The 17,501-nt window shown below is 42.0% G+C and overlaps 1 protein-coding gene across 1 annotated transcript in view; it reads left to right on the top strand.

Annotated features, from left to right (window-relative positions):
* asmt2 (acetylserotonin O-methyltransferase 2) overlaps window positions 1-17,149 on the top strand; it is a 77,497-nt gene extending 60,348 nt beyond the window's left edge. Inside the window, exon 9 of the mRNA XM_042325037.1 lies at window positions 16,520-17,149. Coding sequence (XP_042180971.1) covers window positions 16,520-16,731 — 212 coding nt within the window. The 3' untranslated portion in view covers window positions 16,732-17,149. The remainder of the gene's footprint in view (window positions 1-16,519) is intronic.
* Window positions 17,150-17,501: the final 352 nt, after the last annotated feature.

The raw sequence follows: 17,501 nt of genomic DNA, 5'->3' as shown, positions 1-17,501 counted from the left end.
AAAGTTTGAAATGTCCAATAAATGTCGTTCCACTTCATGATTGTGTCCCACTTGTTGTTGATTCTTCACAAAAAAATACAGTTTTATATCTTTATGTTTGAAGCCTGAAATGTGGCAAAAGGTCGCAAAGTTCAAGGGGGCCGAATACTTTTGCAAGGCACTGTATTTATTTTAGACCACCACCAAAACAAAGAAAAAGCTAGAACAAAAGATAAAATCACAAAAGCAGGATTAAAAGAAAAAACATTCACTAACCTCTTGAAAATCTTCATCAGATGACAGTCATATGACATGTTACACAGTACATTTATGTTTTGTTCGATAATATGCATTTTATATCCATAAATCTCGGTTTACATTGACGCCATGTTCAGAAAATTCTCCAAAATGTCCGGAGAAATTATAGAAAGCTACGCCAGATAACAGAAATACTCATCATAAACTTTGACTAAAGATACATGTTCTACATATAATTAAAAAGATACACTGGTTCTTAATGCAACCGCTGTGTCACATTTTTCTTTAACGTTACGGAAAAAGCCTAACATTGCAATAATCTGAGACGGCGCTCAGACGTAACAATATTTCTCCGCTATGTTGGAGTCAACAGAAATACAAAATTACAACATAAATATTCCCTTACCTTTGATGGTCTTCGATCAGAATGTAGTGGAAGGAGTCCTAGTTCAACAATAAATCGTTTTGTTTCATAATGTTCAATTTTAGTGTCCATGTAGTAGCATTTGCTACCACTTTCAGCTCAAATGCCCAAAAAATGACTTCTGGTCCAGGATAATTTTGCATCAAAACTTCCAAATGACATATTACAGGTCAACGAAACTGGTCAAACTAGTTGCAGAATCAATCTTCAGGATGTTATAAACGTACAAAACGAATGGCATTCCAACCGGACAATCCTAGTTCATCTCGGGCTGATTGGAACAAAGGAAGCACTCCAAACGCATATGCGCTTTCAAGCACATGAATCTTTTGCAACACTGTTGTAAATTCTTTCCCATTAGGTCAAAGTTCACAGCAAATGCTCCATTGCACTTTCTACTGAATGAGGACATCTAGTGGAAGACATAGGAAGTGTTTCCAGATCCATAACTTGTTGGGAAGGGAGGGGGCGATGACGTCAAAGTTGCCCCAACTTTCAGGATTCCAAAACTAGTTTGGAAGATTGCCTGCCCTGTGAGTTCTGTTATACTCACAGACATAATTCAAACAGTTTTAGTAGCTTCAGAGTGTTTTCTATCCAATAATAATAATAATATGCATATATTAGCAATTTAGGACAGATTTTGATGCAGTTCACTATGGGCATGCAATTCATCCAAAGGGGAAATACTGCCCCCTATCCTGAACAGGATCCTCCTACAAAAATGACTTAATTTACTAAAGGGGACAAAGCAGAGATTCACATCAGACCTCAGATATCAGATTCACATCAGATATCAGTATGCTCCCAATTGTGCATGAGAGGGGGAGGCACCACAAGTTGTTGACAGGGCGCACAACAATCAAAACCAAAAATGCACAACCGGTAGCAATGTTAATCAATCTCTCTCTCTCTCTCTCTCTGTCTCTGTCTCTCTCTCTCTGTCTCTCTCTGTCTCTCTCTCTCTCAATTCAATTTCAATATAATTCAAGGGCTTTATTGGCACGGGAAACATGTGTTAACATTGCCAAAGCAAGTGAGGTAGATAATATATAAAGTGAATATATAAAGTGAAATAAACAATAAAAATTAACAGTAAACATTACACATACAGAAGTTTCAAATCAATAAAGACATTACAAATGTCATATTATATATATACAGTGTTTTAACAATGTACAAATGGTTAAAGGACACAAGAAAAAATAAAAAAACATAAATATGGGTTGTATTTACAATGGTGTTTGTTCTTCACTGGTTGCCCTTTTCTCGTGGCAACAGGTCAAAAATCTTAATTTAAGGTTAATGACCAAGATTATCCTGTCAACGGGACATTAAAAACTAATATCTTAGGTTTCACAGAGTCGTGGCTGAATTACGACACGGACAATATAGAGCTGATGGGATTTTCCATGCACCGGCAGGACAGAGAAGCTATGCCTGGTAAGACATGGCTTTGAGGAGTATTCCACCTCAGTCATTGGCTTCATCAATAAGTGCATTGATGATGTCGTCCCCCGCAGTGACAGTACGTACATATCCCAACCAGAAGCCATGGATTACAGGCAACATCCGCCTCCATCTAAAGGCTAGAGCTGCCGCTTTCAAGGTGTGGGACACTAATTCTGACAGTTATAAGAAATCCCGCTATGCCCTCAGATGAACAATCAAACAGGCAACGCGTCAGTACAGGATTAATATTGAATCCCACTACATCGGCTCTGACGCTCGTCGGATGTGGCAGGGCTTGAAAACTATTACGGACTACTAAGGGAAATCACAGCCGCAAGCTGCACAGTAACGTGAGCCTACCATAAAAGGCTAAATGCCTTTTATGCTTGCTTCGAGGCAAGCAACATTGAAGCATGCATGAGAGCACCAGCTGTTCCGGAAGATTGTGAGCAAACCTTTAAACAGGTCAACATTCACAAAGCCACAAGGCAGGACAGATTACCAGGACGTGTACTCAAAGCATACGCGGACCAACTGGCAAGTGTCTTCACTGACATTTTCAAACTCTCCCTGACTGAGTCTGTAATACCTACATGTTTCAAGCAGACCACCATAGTCCCTGTGTCCAAGAAAGTGAAGGTAACCTTCCAAATTATTACCGCCCCATAGCACTCACGTCGGTAGCCATGAAATGCTTTGAAAGGCTGGTCATGGCTCACTTCAACAGCATCCACCTGGGTACCCAATTTGCATACATATTCACAGATGACGCAATCTCAATCACACTCCACACTGCCCTTTCCCACCTGGACAAAAGGAACACCTATGTGAGAATGCTGTTCATTGACTACAGCTCCGTATTCAACACCATAGTGCCCACAAAGCTCATCACTAAGCTAAGGACCCTGGAAAAAAAAACACCTCCATCTGCAACTGGATCCTGGACTTCCTGACAGGCCGCCCCAAGGTGGAAAGGGTAGGCAACAACACATCTGCCACGCTGATCTTCAATACTGGGGCCCCTCAGGGGTGTGTGCTTAGTCCCCTCTTCTACTCCCTGTTCACCCACGACTGCATGGCCAAACACGACTCCAACACCATCATTAAGTTTGCTGATGATACAGCAGTGGTAGGCCTGATCACTGACAACGTTGAGACAGCCTATAGGGAGGAGGTCAGAAACCTGGCAGTGTGATGCCAGGACAACAACCTCTCCCTTAATGTGTTCAAGACAAAGGAGCTGATCATCATCTGACCGTAAGGCCAAAAGGCTCCTTAACAGCTTCTACCCCCAAGCCATAAGAATGCTGAACAATTAATCAAATGGCCACCGGACTATTTACATTGACATCCCCCCAACCCCATTTGTTTTTTACACTGCTATGCTGTTTATTATCTATGTATAGTCACTTCACCCCTACCTACATGTACAAATTACCTACACTAACCTGTACCCCCACACATTGACTCAGTAGCGGTACCCCTGTATATACCCTCGTTATTGTCATTTTAGTTTATTTGGTAAATATTTTCTTAACTCTTTCTTGAACTGCACTGTTGGTTAAGGACTTGTAAGTCAGCATTTCACAGTAAGGTCTACACATGTTGTATTCGGCGCATGTGACAAATAAAGTTTGATTTGATAAAGTTTGATTTGATTTGTATCTGCTTCTTAAATTCCATTTGTTTGGCTCTCCTTCTTTTTGTGTGAGGCATGCTGGGTTATGTGGCCCCTCAGGAAGACCTTTAAAGCCTCCCAGGCCACTCCAGGTGATGGGGGAAGGGTAGATTTTCTTTGTACAAGTCAATTTGAGCATTCAAAGAACCTGAAGTAAACATCCAATAATTAACTGCAAAACCAGTTTAGGCGAGGGATTCCCCTAGGGGAACTCCACCCCCACCGTTCAGCTGAAACGGCGGCGCAGGGAATGCAAAAATATTCTTAGAAATATTTAACCTCCACACATTAACAAGTCCAATACCTCAAATTAAAGATATACACCTTGTTTATCTACCCAGCGTGTCAGATTTTTAAAATGTTTTACGGCGAAAACACAGCATATACAGTGCCTTGCGAAAGTATTCGGCCCCCTTGAACTTTGCGACCTTTTGCCACATTTCAGGCTTCAAACAAAGATATAAAACTGTATTTTTTTGTGAAGAATCAACAACAAGTGGGACACAATCATGAAGTGGAACGACATTTATTGGATATTTCAAAAAAATTTAACAAATCAAAAACTGAAAAATTGGGCGTGCAAAATTATTCAGCCCCTTTACTTTCAGTGCAGCAAACTCTCTCCAGAAGTTCAGTGAGGATCTCTGAATGATCCAATGTTGACCTAAATGACTAATGATGATAAATACAATCCACCTGTGTGTAATCAAGTCTCCGTATAAATGCACCTGCACTGTGATAGTCTCAGAGGTCCGTTAAAAGCGCAGAGAGCATCATGAAGAACAAGGAACACACCAGGCAGGTCCGAGATACTGTTGTGAAGAAATTTAAAGCCGGATTTGGATACAAAAAGATTTCCCAAGCTTTAAACATCCCAAGGAGCACTGTGCAAGCGATAATATTGAAATGGAAGGAGTATCAGACCACTGCAAATCTACCAAGACCTGGCCGCCCCTCTAAACTTTCAGCTCATACAAGGAGAAGACTGATCAGAGATGCAGCCAAGAGGCCCATGATCACTCTGGATGAACTGCAGAGATCTACAGCTCAGGTGGGAGACTCTGTCCATAGGACAACAATCAGTCGTATATTGCACAAATCTGGCCTTTATGGAAGAGTGGCAAGAAGAAAGCCATTTCTTAAAGATATCCATAAAAAGTGTCGTTTAAAGTTTGCCACAAGCCACCTGGGAGACACACCAAACATGTGGAAGAAGGTGCTCTGGTCAGATGAAACCAAAATTTAACTTTTTGGCAACAATGCAAAACGTTATGTTTGGTGTAAAAGCAACACAGCTCATCACAATGAACACACCATCCCCACTGTCAAACATGGTGGTGGCAGCATCATGGTTTGGGCCTGCTTTTCTTCAGCAGGGACAGGGAAGATGGTTAAAATTGATGGGAAGATGGATGGAGCCAAATACAGGACCATTCTGGAAGAAAACCTGATGGAGTCTGCAAAAGACCTGAGACTGGGACAGAGATTTGTCTTCCAACAAGACAATGATCCAAAACATAAAGCAAAATCTACAATGGAATGGTTCAAAAATAAACATATCCAGGTGTTAGAATGGCCAAGTCAAAGTCCAGACCTGAATCCAATCGAGAATCTGTGGAAAGAACTGAAAACTGCTGTTCACAAATGCTCTCCATCCAACCTCACTGAGCTCGAGCTGTTTTGCAAGGAGGAATGGGAAAAATGTCAGTCTCTCGATGTGCAAAACTGATAGAGACATACCCCAAGCGACTTACAGCTGTAATCGCAGCAAAAGGTGACGCTACAAAGTATTAACTTAAGGGGGCTGAATAATTTTGCACACCCAATTTTTCAGTTTTTGATTTGTTAAAAATGTTTGAAATGTCCAATAAATGTCGTTCCACTTCATGATTGTGTCCCACTTGTTGTTGATTCTTCACAAAAAATACAGTTTTATATCTTTATGTTTGAAGCCTGAAATGTGGCAAAAGGTCGCAAAGTTCAAGGGGGCCGAATACTTTTGCAAGGCACTGTATTTATTTTAGACCACCACCAAAACAAAGAAAAAGCTAGAACAAAAGATAAAATCACAAAAGCAGGATTAAAAGAAAAAACATTCACTAACCTCTTGAAAATCTTCATCAGATGACAGTCATATGACATGTTACACAGTACATTTATGTTTTGTTCGATAATATGCATTTTATATCCATAAATCTCGGTTTACATTGACGCCATGTTCAGAAAATTCTCCAAAATGTCCGGAGAAATTATAGAAAGCTACGCCAGATAACAGAAATACTCATCATAAACTTTGACTAAAGATACATGTTCTACATATAATTAAAAAGATACACTGGTTCTTAATGCAACCGCTGTGTCACATTTTTCTTTAACGTTACGGAAAAAGCCTAACATTGCAATAATCTGAGACGGCGCTCAGACGTAACAATATTTCTCCGCTATGTTGGAGTCAACAGAAATACAAAATTACAACATAAATATTCACTTACCTTTGATGGTCTTCGATCAGAATGTAGTGGAAGGAGTCCTAGTTCAACAATAAATCGTTTTGTTTCATAATGTTCAATTTTAGTGTCCATGTAGTAGCATTTGCTACCACTTTCAGCTCAAATGCCCAAAAATGACTTCTGGTCCAGGATAATTTTGCATCAAAACTTCCAAATGACATATTACAGGTCAACGAAACTGGTCAAACTAGTTGCAGAATCAATCTTCAGGATGTTATAAACGTACAAAACGAATGGCATTCCAACCGGACAATCCTAGTTCATCTCGGGCTGATTGGAACAAAGGAAGCACTCCAAACGCATATGCGCTTTCAAGCACATGAATCTTTTGCAACACTGTTGTAAATTCTTTCCCATTAGGTCAAAGTTCACAGCAAATGCTCCATTGCACTTTCTACTGAATGAGGACATCTAGTGGAAGACATAGGAAGTGTTTCCAGATCCATAACTTGTTGGGAAGGGAGGGGGCGATGACGTCAAAGTTGCCCCAACTTTCAGGATTCCAAAACTAGTTTGGAAGATTGCCTGCCCTGTGAGTTCTGTTATACTCACAGACATAATTCAAACAGTTTTAGTAGCTTCAGAGTGTTTTCTATCCAATAATAATAATAATATGCATATATTAGCAATTTAGGACAGATTTTGATGCAGTTCACTATGGGCATGCAATTCATCCAAAGGGGAAATACTGCCCCCTATCCTGAACAGGATCCTCCTACAAAAATGACTTAATTTACTAAAGGGGACAAAGCAGAGATTCACATCAGACCTCAGATATCAGATTCACATCAGATATCAGTATGCTCCCAATTGTGCATGAGAGGGGGGAGGCACCACAAGTTGTTGACAGGGCGCACAACAATCAAAACCAAAAAATGCACAACCGGTAGCAATGTTAATCAATCTCTCTCTCTCTCTCTCTCTCTGTCTCTGTCTCTCTCTCTCTGTCTCTCTCTGTCTCTCTCTCTCTCAATTCAATTTCAATATAATTCAAGGGCTTTATTGGCACGGGAAACATGTGTTAACATTGCCAAAGCAAGTGAGGTAGATAATATATAAAGTGAATATATAAAGTGAAATAAACAATAAAAATTAACAGTAAACATTACACATACAGAAGTTTCAAATCAATAAAGACATTACAAATGTCATATTATATATATACAGTGTTTTAACAATGTACAAATGGTTAAAGGACACAAGAAAAAATAAAAAAACATAAATATGGGTTGTATTTACAATGGTGTTTGTTCTTCACTGGTTGCCCTTTTCTCGTGGCAACAGGTCAAAAATCTTGCTGCTGTGATGGCACACTGTGGAATTTCACCTAGTAGATATGGGAGTTTTTCAAAATTGGATTTGTTTTCGAATTCTTTGTGGATCTGTGTAATCTGAGGGAAATATGTCTCTCTAATATAGTCATACATTGGGCAGGAGGTTAGGAAGTGCAGCTCAGTTTCCACCTCATTTTGTGGGCAGTGAGCACATAGCCTGTCTTCTCTTGAGAGCCATGTCTGCCTACGGCGGCCTTTCTCAATAGCAAGGCTATGCTCACTGAGTCTGTACATAGTCAAAGCTTTCCTTAATTTTGGGTCAGTCACAGTGGTCAGGTATTCTGCCACTGTGTACTCTCTGTGTAGGGCCAAATAGCATTCTAGTTTGCTCAGTTTTTTTGTTAATTCTTTCCAATGTGTCAAGTAATTATCTTTTTGTTTTCTCATGATTTGGTTGGGTCTAATTGTGCTGTTGTCCTGGGGCTCTGTAGGGTGTGTTTGTGTTTGTGAACAGAGCCCCAGGACCAGCTTGCTTAGGTGACTCTTCACCAGGTTCATCTCTCTGTAGGTGATGGCTTTGTTATGGAAGGTTTGGGAATTGCTTCCTTTTAGGTGGTTATAGAATTTAACGTCTCTTTTCTGGATTTTGATAATTAGTGGGTATCGGCCTAATTCTGCTCTGCATGCATTATTTGGTGTTCTACGTTGTACACGGAGGATATTTTTGCAGAATTCTGCGTGCAGTCTCAATTTGGTGTTTGTCCCATTTTGTGAAGTCTTGGTTGGTGAGCGGACCCCAGACCTCACAACCATAAAGGGCAATGGGCTCTATGAGTGATTCAAGTATTTTTAGCCAAATCCTAATTGGTATGTTGAAATTTCTGTTCCTTTTGATGGCATAGAATGCCCTTCTTGCCTTGTCTCTCAGATCGTTCACAGCTTTGTGGAAGTTACCTGTGGCACTGATGTTTAGGCCAAGGTATGTATAGTGTTTTGTGTCCTCTAGGGCAACAGTGTCGAGATGGAATTTGTATTTGTGGTCCTGGTGACTGGACCTTTTTTGGAACACCATTATTTTGGTCTTACTGAGATTTACTGTCAGGGCCCAGGTCTGACGGAATCTGTGCATAAGATCTAGGTGCTGCTGTAGGCCCTCCTTGGTTGGTGACAGAAGCACCAGATCATCAGCAAACAGCAGACATTTGACTTCGGTTTCTAGTAGGGTGAGGCCGGGTGCTGCAGACTTTTCTAGTGCCCGCGCCAATTCGTTGATATATATGTTGAAGAGGGTGGGTCTTAAGCTGCATCCCTGTCTCACCCCACGACCCTGTGTGAAGAAATGTGTGTGTTTTTTGCCAATTTTAACCGCACACTTGTTGTTTGTGTACATGGATTTTATAATGTCGTATGTTTTACCCCCAACACCACTTTCCATCAGTTTGTATAGCAGACCCTCATGCCAAATTGAGTCGAAGGCTTTTTTGAAATCAACAAAGCATGAGAAGACTTTGCCTTTGTTTTGGTTTGTTTGGTTGTCAATTAGGGTGCGCAGGGTGAATACATGGTCTGTTGTACAGTAATTTGGAAAAAAGCCAATTTGACATTTGCTCAGTACATTGTTTTCATTGAGGAAATGTACGAGTCTGCTGTTAATGATAATGCAGAGGATTTTCCCAAGGTTACTGTTGACGCATATTCCACGGTAGTTATTGGGGTCAAATTTGTCTCCACTTTTGTGTATTGGGGTGATCAGTCCTTGGTTCCAAATATTGGGGAAGATGCCAGAGCTAAGGATGATGTTAAAGAGTTTTAGTATAGCCAATTGGAATTTGTTGTCTGAATATTTGATCATTTCATTGAGGATACCATCAACACCACAGGCCTTTTTGGGTTGGAGGGTTTTTATTTTGTCCTGTAACTCATTCAATGTAATTGGAGAATCCAGTGGGTTCTGGTAGTCTTTAATAGTTGATTCTAAGATCTGTATTTGATCATGTACATGTTTTTGCTCTTTATTCTTTGTTATAGAGCCAAAAAGATTGGAGAAGTGGTTTACCCATACATCTCCATTTTGGATAGATAATTCTTTGTGTTGTTGTTTTTTTAGTGTTTTCCAATTTTCCCAGAAGTGGTTAGAGTCTATGGATTCTTGAATTACATTGAGCTGATTTCTGACACGCTGTTCCTTCTTTTTCCGTAGTGTATTTCTGTATTGTTTTAGTGATTCACCATAGTGAAGGCGTAGACTCAGGTTTTCCGGGTCTCTATGTTTTTGGTTGGACAGGTTTCTCCATTTCTTTTTTAGATTTTTGCATTATTCATCAAACCATTTGTCATTATTGTTAATTTTCTTCGGTTTTCTATTTGAGATTTTTAGATTTGATAGGGAAGCTGAGAGGTCAAATATACTGTTAAGATTTTCTACTGCCAAGTTTACACCTTCACTATCTCTCTCTCTCTCTCTCTCTGTCTCTGTCTCTGTCTCTCTCTCTCTGTCTCTTTCTCTGTCTCTGTCTCTGTCTCTCTCTCTCTCTCTGTCTCTGTCTCTGTCTGTCTCTCTCTCTCTTTTCTCTGTCTCTCTCTCTCTCTCTCTCTCTGTGTCTCTGTCTCTCTGTCTCTGTCTCTCTCTGTCTGTCTGTCTCTCTGTCAATTCAATTCAATTCAATTCAAGGGCTTTATTGGCATGGGAAACATGTGTTAACATTGCCAAAGCAAGTGAGGTAGATAATATATAAAGTAGATATATAAAGTGAGAAACAATAAAAATTAACAGTAAACATTACACATACAAAAGTTTCAAAACAATAAAGACATTACAAATGTCATATTATATATATACAGTGTTTTAACAATGTACAAATGGTTAAAGGACACAAGATAAAATAAATAAGCATAAATATGGGTTGTATTTACAATGGTGTTTGTTCTTCACTGGTTGCCCTTTTCTCGTGGCAACAGGTCACAAATCTTGCTGCTGTGATGGCACACTGTGGAATTTCACCCAGTAGATATGGGAGTTTATCAAAATTGGATTTGTTTTCGAATTCTTTGTGGATCTGTGTAATCTGAGGGAAATATGTCTCTCTAATATGGTCATACATTGGGCAGGAGGTTAGGAAGTGCAGCTCAGTTTCCACCTCATTTTGTGGGCAGTGAGCACACAGCCTGTCTTCTCTTGAGAGCCATGTCTGCCTACGGCGGCCTTTCTCAATAGCAAGGCTAAGCTTGTGTGATAATGCAGAGGATTTTCCCAAGGTTACTGTTGACAGATATTCCACGGTAGTTATTGGGGTCAAATTTGTCTCCACTTTTGTGGATTGGGGTGATCAGTCCTTGGTTCCAAATATTGGGGAAGATGTCAGAGCTAAGGATGATGTTAAAGAGTTTTAGTATAGCCAATTGGAATTTGTTGTCTGTATATTTGAGCATTTCATTGAGGATACCATCAACACCACAGGCCTTTTTGGGTTGGAGGGTTTTTATTTCATCCTGTAACTCATTCAATGTAATTGGAGAATCCAGTGGGTTCTGGTAGTCTTTAATAGTTGATTCTAAGATCTGTATTTGATCAAGTATATGTTTTTGCTCTTTATTTTTTGTTATAGAGCCAAAAAGATTGGAGAAGTGGTTTACCCATACATCTCCATTTTGGATAGATAATTCTTCGTGTTGTTGTTTGTTTAGTGTTTTCCAATTTTCCCAGAAGTGGTTAGAGTCTATGGATTCTTCAATTGCATTGAGCTGATTTCTGACATGCTGTTCCTTCTTTTTCCGTAGTGTATTTCTGTATTGTTTTAGTGATTCACCATAGTGAAGGCGTAGACTCAGGTTTTCCGGGTCTCTATGTTTTTGGTTGGACAGGTTTCTCAATTTCTTTCTTAGATTTTTGCATTCTTCATCAAACCATTTGTCATTATTGTTAATTTTCTTCGGTTTTCTATTTGAGATTTTTAGATTTGATAGGGAAGCTGAGAGGTCAAATATACTGTATACTGTAATATATACTGTTAAGATTTTCTACTGCCAAGTTTACACCTTCACTATTAAAGTGGAACGTTTTACCCAGGAAATTGTCTAAAAGGGATTGAATTTGTTGTTGCCTAATTGTTTTTTGGTAGGTTTCCAAACTGCATTCCTTCCATCTATAGCATTTCTTAATGTTACTCAGTTCCTTTGGCTCTGATGCCTCATGATTGAGTATTGCTCTGTTTAAGTAGACTGTGATTTTGCTGTGGTCTGATAGGGGTGTCAGTGGGCTGACTGTAAATGCTCTGAGAGACTCTGGGTTGAGGTCAGTGATAAAGTAGTCTACAGTACTACTGCCAAGAGATGAGCTATAGGTGTACCTACCATAGGATTCCCCTCGAAGCCTACCGTTGACTATGTACATACCCAGCGTGCGACAGAGCTGCAGGAGTTGTGACCCGTTTTTGTTGGTTATGTTGTCATAGTTGTGCCTAGGGGGGCATATGTGGGAGGGAATGCTGTCACCTCCAGGCAGGTGTTTGTCCCCCTGTGTGCTGAGGGTGTCAGGTTCTTGTCCAGTTCTGGCATTTAGGTCGCCACAGACTAGTACATGTCCCTGGGCCTGGAAATGATTGATTTCCCCCTCCAGGATGGAGAAGCTGTCTTCATTAAAATATGGGGATTCTAGTGGGGGGATATTTTCATTTTTTATTTTTTATTTCACCTTTATTTAACCAGGTAGGCTAGTTGTGAACAAGTTCTCATTTGCAACTGCGACCTGGCCAAGATAAAGCATAGCAGTGTGAACAGACAACACAGAGTTACACATGGAGTAAACAATTAACAAGTCAATAACACAGTAGAAAAAAAAGGGGAGTCTATAAACATAGTGTGCAAAAGGCATGAGGAGGTAGGCGAATAATTACAATTTTGCAGATTAATAACACTGGAGTGATAAATGATCAGATGGTCATGTACAGGTAGAGATATTGGTGTGCAAAAGAGCAGAAAAGTACATAAATATAAACAGTATGGGGATGAGGTAGGTAAAAATGGGTGGGCTATTTACCGATAGACTATGTACAGCTGCAGCGATCGGTTAACTGCTCAGATAGCAGATGTTTGAAGTTGGTGAGGGAGATTAAAGTCTCCAACTTCAGCGATTTTTGCAATTCGTTCCAGTCACAGGCAGCAGAGAACTGGAACGAAAGGCGACCAAATGAGGTGTTGGCTTTAGGGATGATCAGTGAGATACACCTGCTGGAGCGCGTGCTACGGATGGGTGTTGCCATCGTGACCAGTGAACTAAGATAAGGCGGAGCTTTACCTAGCATGGACTTGTAGATGACCTGGAGCCAGTGGGTCTGGCGACGAATATGTAGCGAGGGCCAGCCGACTAGAGCATACAAGTCGCAGTGGTGGGTGGTATAAGGTGCTTTAGTGACAAAACGGATGGCACTGTGATAAACTGCATCCAGTTTGCTGAGTAGAGTGTTGGAAGCAATTTTGTAGATGACATCGCCGAAGTCGAGGATCGGTAGGATAGTCAGTTTTACTAGGGTAAGCTTGGCGGCGTGAGTGAAGGAGGCTTTGTTGCGGAATAGAAAGCCGATTCTTGATTTGATTTTCGATTAGAGATGTTTGATATGAGTCTGGAAGGAGAGTTTACAGTCTAGCCAGACACCTAGGTACTTATAGATGTCCACATATTCAAGGTCGGAACCATCCAGGGTGGTGATGCTGGTCAGGCGTGCGGGTGCAGGCAGCGAACGGTTGAAAAGCATGCATTTGGTTTTACTAGCGTTTAAGAGCAGTTGGAGGCCACGGAAGGAGTGTTGTATGGCATTGAAGCTCGTTTGGAGGTTAGATAGCACAGTGTCCAAGGACGGGCCGGAAGTATATAGAATGGTGTCGTCTGCGTAGAGGTGGATCAGGGAATCGCCCGCAGCAAGAGCAACATCATTGATATATACAGGGAAAAGAGGATAATTTCCTTTTGAATTTCTAGCCAAATGTAGAATGTTCCTGTTTTGAATAATTTAATGGACTGAGTTAGGTCTGCTCTATACCAAATTAGCATACCCACTGAGTCCCTTCCCTGTTTCACACCTGGTAGTTTGGTGGATGGGACTACCAGCTCTCTGTAACCGAGAGGGCAACCAGTGGGTCCGTCTCCTCTATACCAGGTTTCTTGTAGGATGACAATGTCTGTATTACCGATTTCTTTGGTGAAGTCCGGGTTTCTGCTCTTTAGGCCAAAGGCAACTCACCTCAGGCCTTGGATATTCCAGGATGATATAGTGAATGCTTTTTGTTCCATAGAGTGTCCAATGTTGTTGGTCGTGGTTTGGCCTCAGGCCAGTAAGTGTGAGCAGAGCCTGCTGAGCATCTGGTACATGCCATTGGCTTGGGCGAGTGTGAGAGTGGGGGTTGGGACTGTTTGCCCGCTCACTACCTGGGCGTATGTGTGGTTTCCATGTTGAGGCCCTCTTTGCGGGGGTGGGGTGCATGGGGTGGGCAGGAGTGGCATAGGTCTGATCTGAGGGGGCCTAAATGGCGTGTGGGCATGGTAGACGTGGGGGGTGTTGATTGGTTGGGGTGGTGGTGTGGATGTGTCTGGGTGTACTGTGGTCTGGATGTAATTCCTCTTGGCGTGGGTCCTCTATGTGTAGGTCCAGGGGGGGGTCCTGCAGGTCTGGGAGGGTGTCTCGCTGGTCTGGGTGGGGTGTCTATTGATCTGTTGCTCCTGTGTGAAGTGTTGGGGATACGTTTGAGAGCGATGTCCTTTAGAGTCCGGGCAAAGGTGGGCACTGCTGCCTTGTAGAGGTGGACCTGGTCATAGAGGCTGTTCAAGTCCAGGGTGGAGTGGTGTGCCAGGAAAACATTTGGTTTTGAGGCACAGTCACGGGAAATACTTGCGTTTACCTGCTGTATTGTGGCAGGGTGGAAGTCTTTTCATGGTAGCAGGGTGGAGTTAATCACTTGTGCGTTGGGGAAAGTAGAAGAAGCCTTTTCAATCACTCCCTTCAGTGCTGTGGCCACCCTTTCCTGCTGTGCTCTCAGGTCGTTTGTGCCTGTGTGTATTATTATGTGGCTGGGTGAGCCAAGTTGGTCCTCAGACAGAAGGTCGAGGGCGCGCTGGGTGTTTGGACACCAGAGTTTAGACACACTGTGTTTGGGAAAAAGGTTTTTTTCTTCTATATATTTCCCATTTGAGTCCATAAGTAGTACAATCTGTGTCTTGTGTTTGTCCTCAGTGGGTGTGAGGGGGTTGTCAGAAGGGCTATCAGGGTGGCTGACAGGGGGGGTGCTCAGAGGGGGTGAGAGCCGCTGGGCTTGTGGTTCTTCATTTGTCTGTTCTGCTGTGATGTCGACTCTATGGTCAGGGTCTGGTGTGGACTGTTCTGCTGTGGTGTCGAGACTTTTGTCAGGTGCTGAGGTGGGCTGTTCTGCTGGCTTCTCTGTGGGGGTGGCCACCTCTCTAGTGGGTTGTTCTCTGTCACACGCCGTCCCCCTCAACCTCTCCTCCGTTCCCCTCACCCTCTCCTCCATCCCCCTCAACCTCTCCTCCACCAGCAGTCTGATCCTCTCCTCTAATGCTCTGTTCTTCTCCTGATTCTGCTCTTTCTCCTGTTGAAGTTGTCTCACCACAGTCCAGAGTGCAGATATGTCTCTGTCCACCTCCAGCTCTCCGGGTCTGGTTAAGGGGGTGTTGTTGTGCTGGACTGTTGTCTGGGTCTGTGCTGACGGAAGTGTAATCACCTGCTGTTCCAGCTCCACCTGTCTTACCTCCAGCTGGGTGAATTTGTCCTTCATTTCAATGAGGGAGTGGTAATCTGTGCTGGGAGGTTGACTCTCCGCTGGGGGTTGCTCGTCTGTGGGGTTACATAATGAAGAGGTCTGGTCTGACCCGCTCGGGGTGGGGGTATCTTTATCAAGGGAGAGCTTCTGCTGCTGGGCTAATTTTTTGATTAGGTGAAAGTCCAGCTGGAACTGTTTGGTGTTACCCTGTACCATTACTGTTCCGGACTTATAGATATTTATATTACCTGACTCAGAGTCCTCGTTATCAAGTATTCTGAGGTTCCACCCCTCGTTAACCCCCCCTCTCTTAACAAAGGGGTAGTGTGCTAATATAGCACTGTGCCATTTGTGTGGAAGGTTGCTGATGTTCCCATTTTTGTAATAGTCAGCAAAAAGTGTCTCTTGATTTTCCATAAGGAGCTTCATTTTGTCATCTTTTCTTGCCTTATCATTCTTTACATGCACAGGGTACTGCATTTTAATTACCTCTGAACAGCGGGAGGGAGCTTCTAAGGCCTATCCATTTGGTTGGGGTAGACTGTGTGACTCTCCTGCCATTGTTGGGCTAATGGGCTTTGACACCTCTCACTTGACACGTCAGTGCTAGTTGAAGCTGTATCAAGCTTGGCAGAATTATGTTAGAATTCAGTCCTTATAAAGTAATGTTGTGTATTTTTCTTCTTGGCTTTTGGAAATAAAATATAGTTTCAGACTAAACATTACTCACTCAGTTCCAGGTTGGATGGTGTTTTCAGGTTTCTGTTGTTTTCCAGAGAATTTGCTGTATAGAGTAATAAATCTTGGTAGTAGTGAACCTTCCAGGTGATTCCATAATTCCGTCCAAAATCAAGTTGTAGGTTTTAAGTTTTGATTTGAAGTAGGGGTTATGTTGTAGAGGGTAGAATCCAGTATGTGTTCCTGACAAAAAATCCAAGTTTATCTAACTCCTAATCTATCTTTTTTAAAGAAAATGCTGAAAAATGCATGAGCTCATCTGATCCTGATCCTGACCTCTCTCTGTCTCTCTCTGTCTCTCTCTCTCTGTCTGTCTCTCTCTGTCTCTCTATGTCTCTCTCTGTCTCTCTCTCTGTCTCTTTGTCTCTTTCTCATCTCTCTCTGTCTCTCTCTCTGTCTCTCTCTCTCTCTCTGTCTCTCTCTCTCTCTCTCTCTATAGGTGGTGGAGTTCTGTTAGTGGAGGCTCTACTGTTTGAGAACCGTCGAGGTCCGGTCATGGCTCAGATCTTCTCCCTCAACATGTTGGTCCAGACAGAGGGGAAGGAGCATCCTCCCTCTCAGTACTCTAACATGCTCTCCTTCGCTGGTTTCCACAACGTTCAGGTCTGTCGGACAGGGAAATCCTACGATGCCATCCTGGCCATCAAATGAACCTGTCAGGCTGTTTAGACCATGAAGTATCTATGGTTTAGACAATGAAATCTCTATGGTTCAGACTGGATATCTTAGGAAGTATCTATCTTGTGTGAAGCCTCCATGTTAGCAGTCTGTCTGCATGAACCTCACCCTTCAGATGCAGCCGACCCGATAGTCTCCTGGTGACTCTGTTATTGGCTAGCTAAGATGACATCACAGTGTTATTGTTTTTACTCTTTTTTTCAGGGTCATGTCTTCTCCCTCAAATGCAAATATTTTGTTTTTCCGTGCATATAGTCTGTATATTATCTGAGATGTGATAGTGATGTTATTCTCACTTCAAAGACGAGGAAAAATGTGGGCATAACTGTAATGTTAGACCTGTTAGTAACCTGTTAGTAATTTCCTATTAAAGGAGTTTCCTCAGCAACAACCCATCGTACAGTTATGTTTCTACAGGATACAGTGAGTACACTGGTACCAGAGGTCTGATCCACACACTAGACACAGATGTCAGAATGTCTATTCCACGTTGGTTCAACGTCATTTTGTGAGTTGATTCAACCAGTGTGTGGCCTGTGGCCAGTCTCTGCTGTTACTCTCTTAACAGCTCTCCTGCTCTATCTAGTGTCACATCTGTGCATCGATTCCTGAGGAACAATTATTTAAGTAGGTTACTGTTCAATGTTCAGGGAGAAGAGAAGGAGTTTTTGCAAGTTAAAAAATATATTTTTTGGGACCCATATCTAACCCCTTTTTTTTGTGTAGGCACAAAACTACCTCCA

Source organism: Oncorhynchus tshawytscha, linkage group LG08 (genome assembly GCF_018296145.1).
Source record: "Oncorhynchus tshawytscha isolate Ot180627B linkage group LG08, Otsh_v2.0, whole genome shotgun sequence".
Classification (NCBI taxonomy): Eukaryota; Metazoa; Chordata; class Actinopteri; order Salmoniformes; family Salmonidae; genus Oncorhynchus; species Oncorhynchus tshawytscha.
Note: the sequence above shows the minus strand (reverse complement) of the source record. Positions and strands in the feature narration are given on the sequence as shown.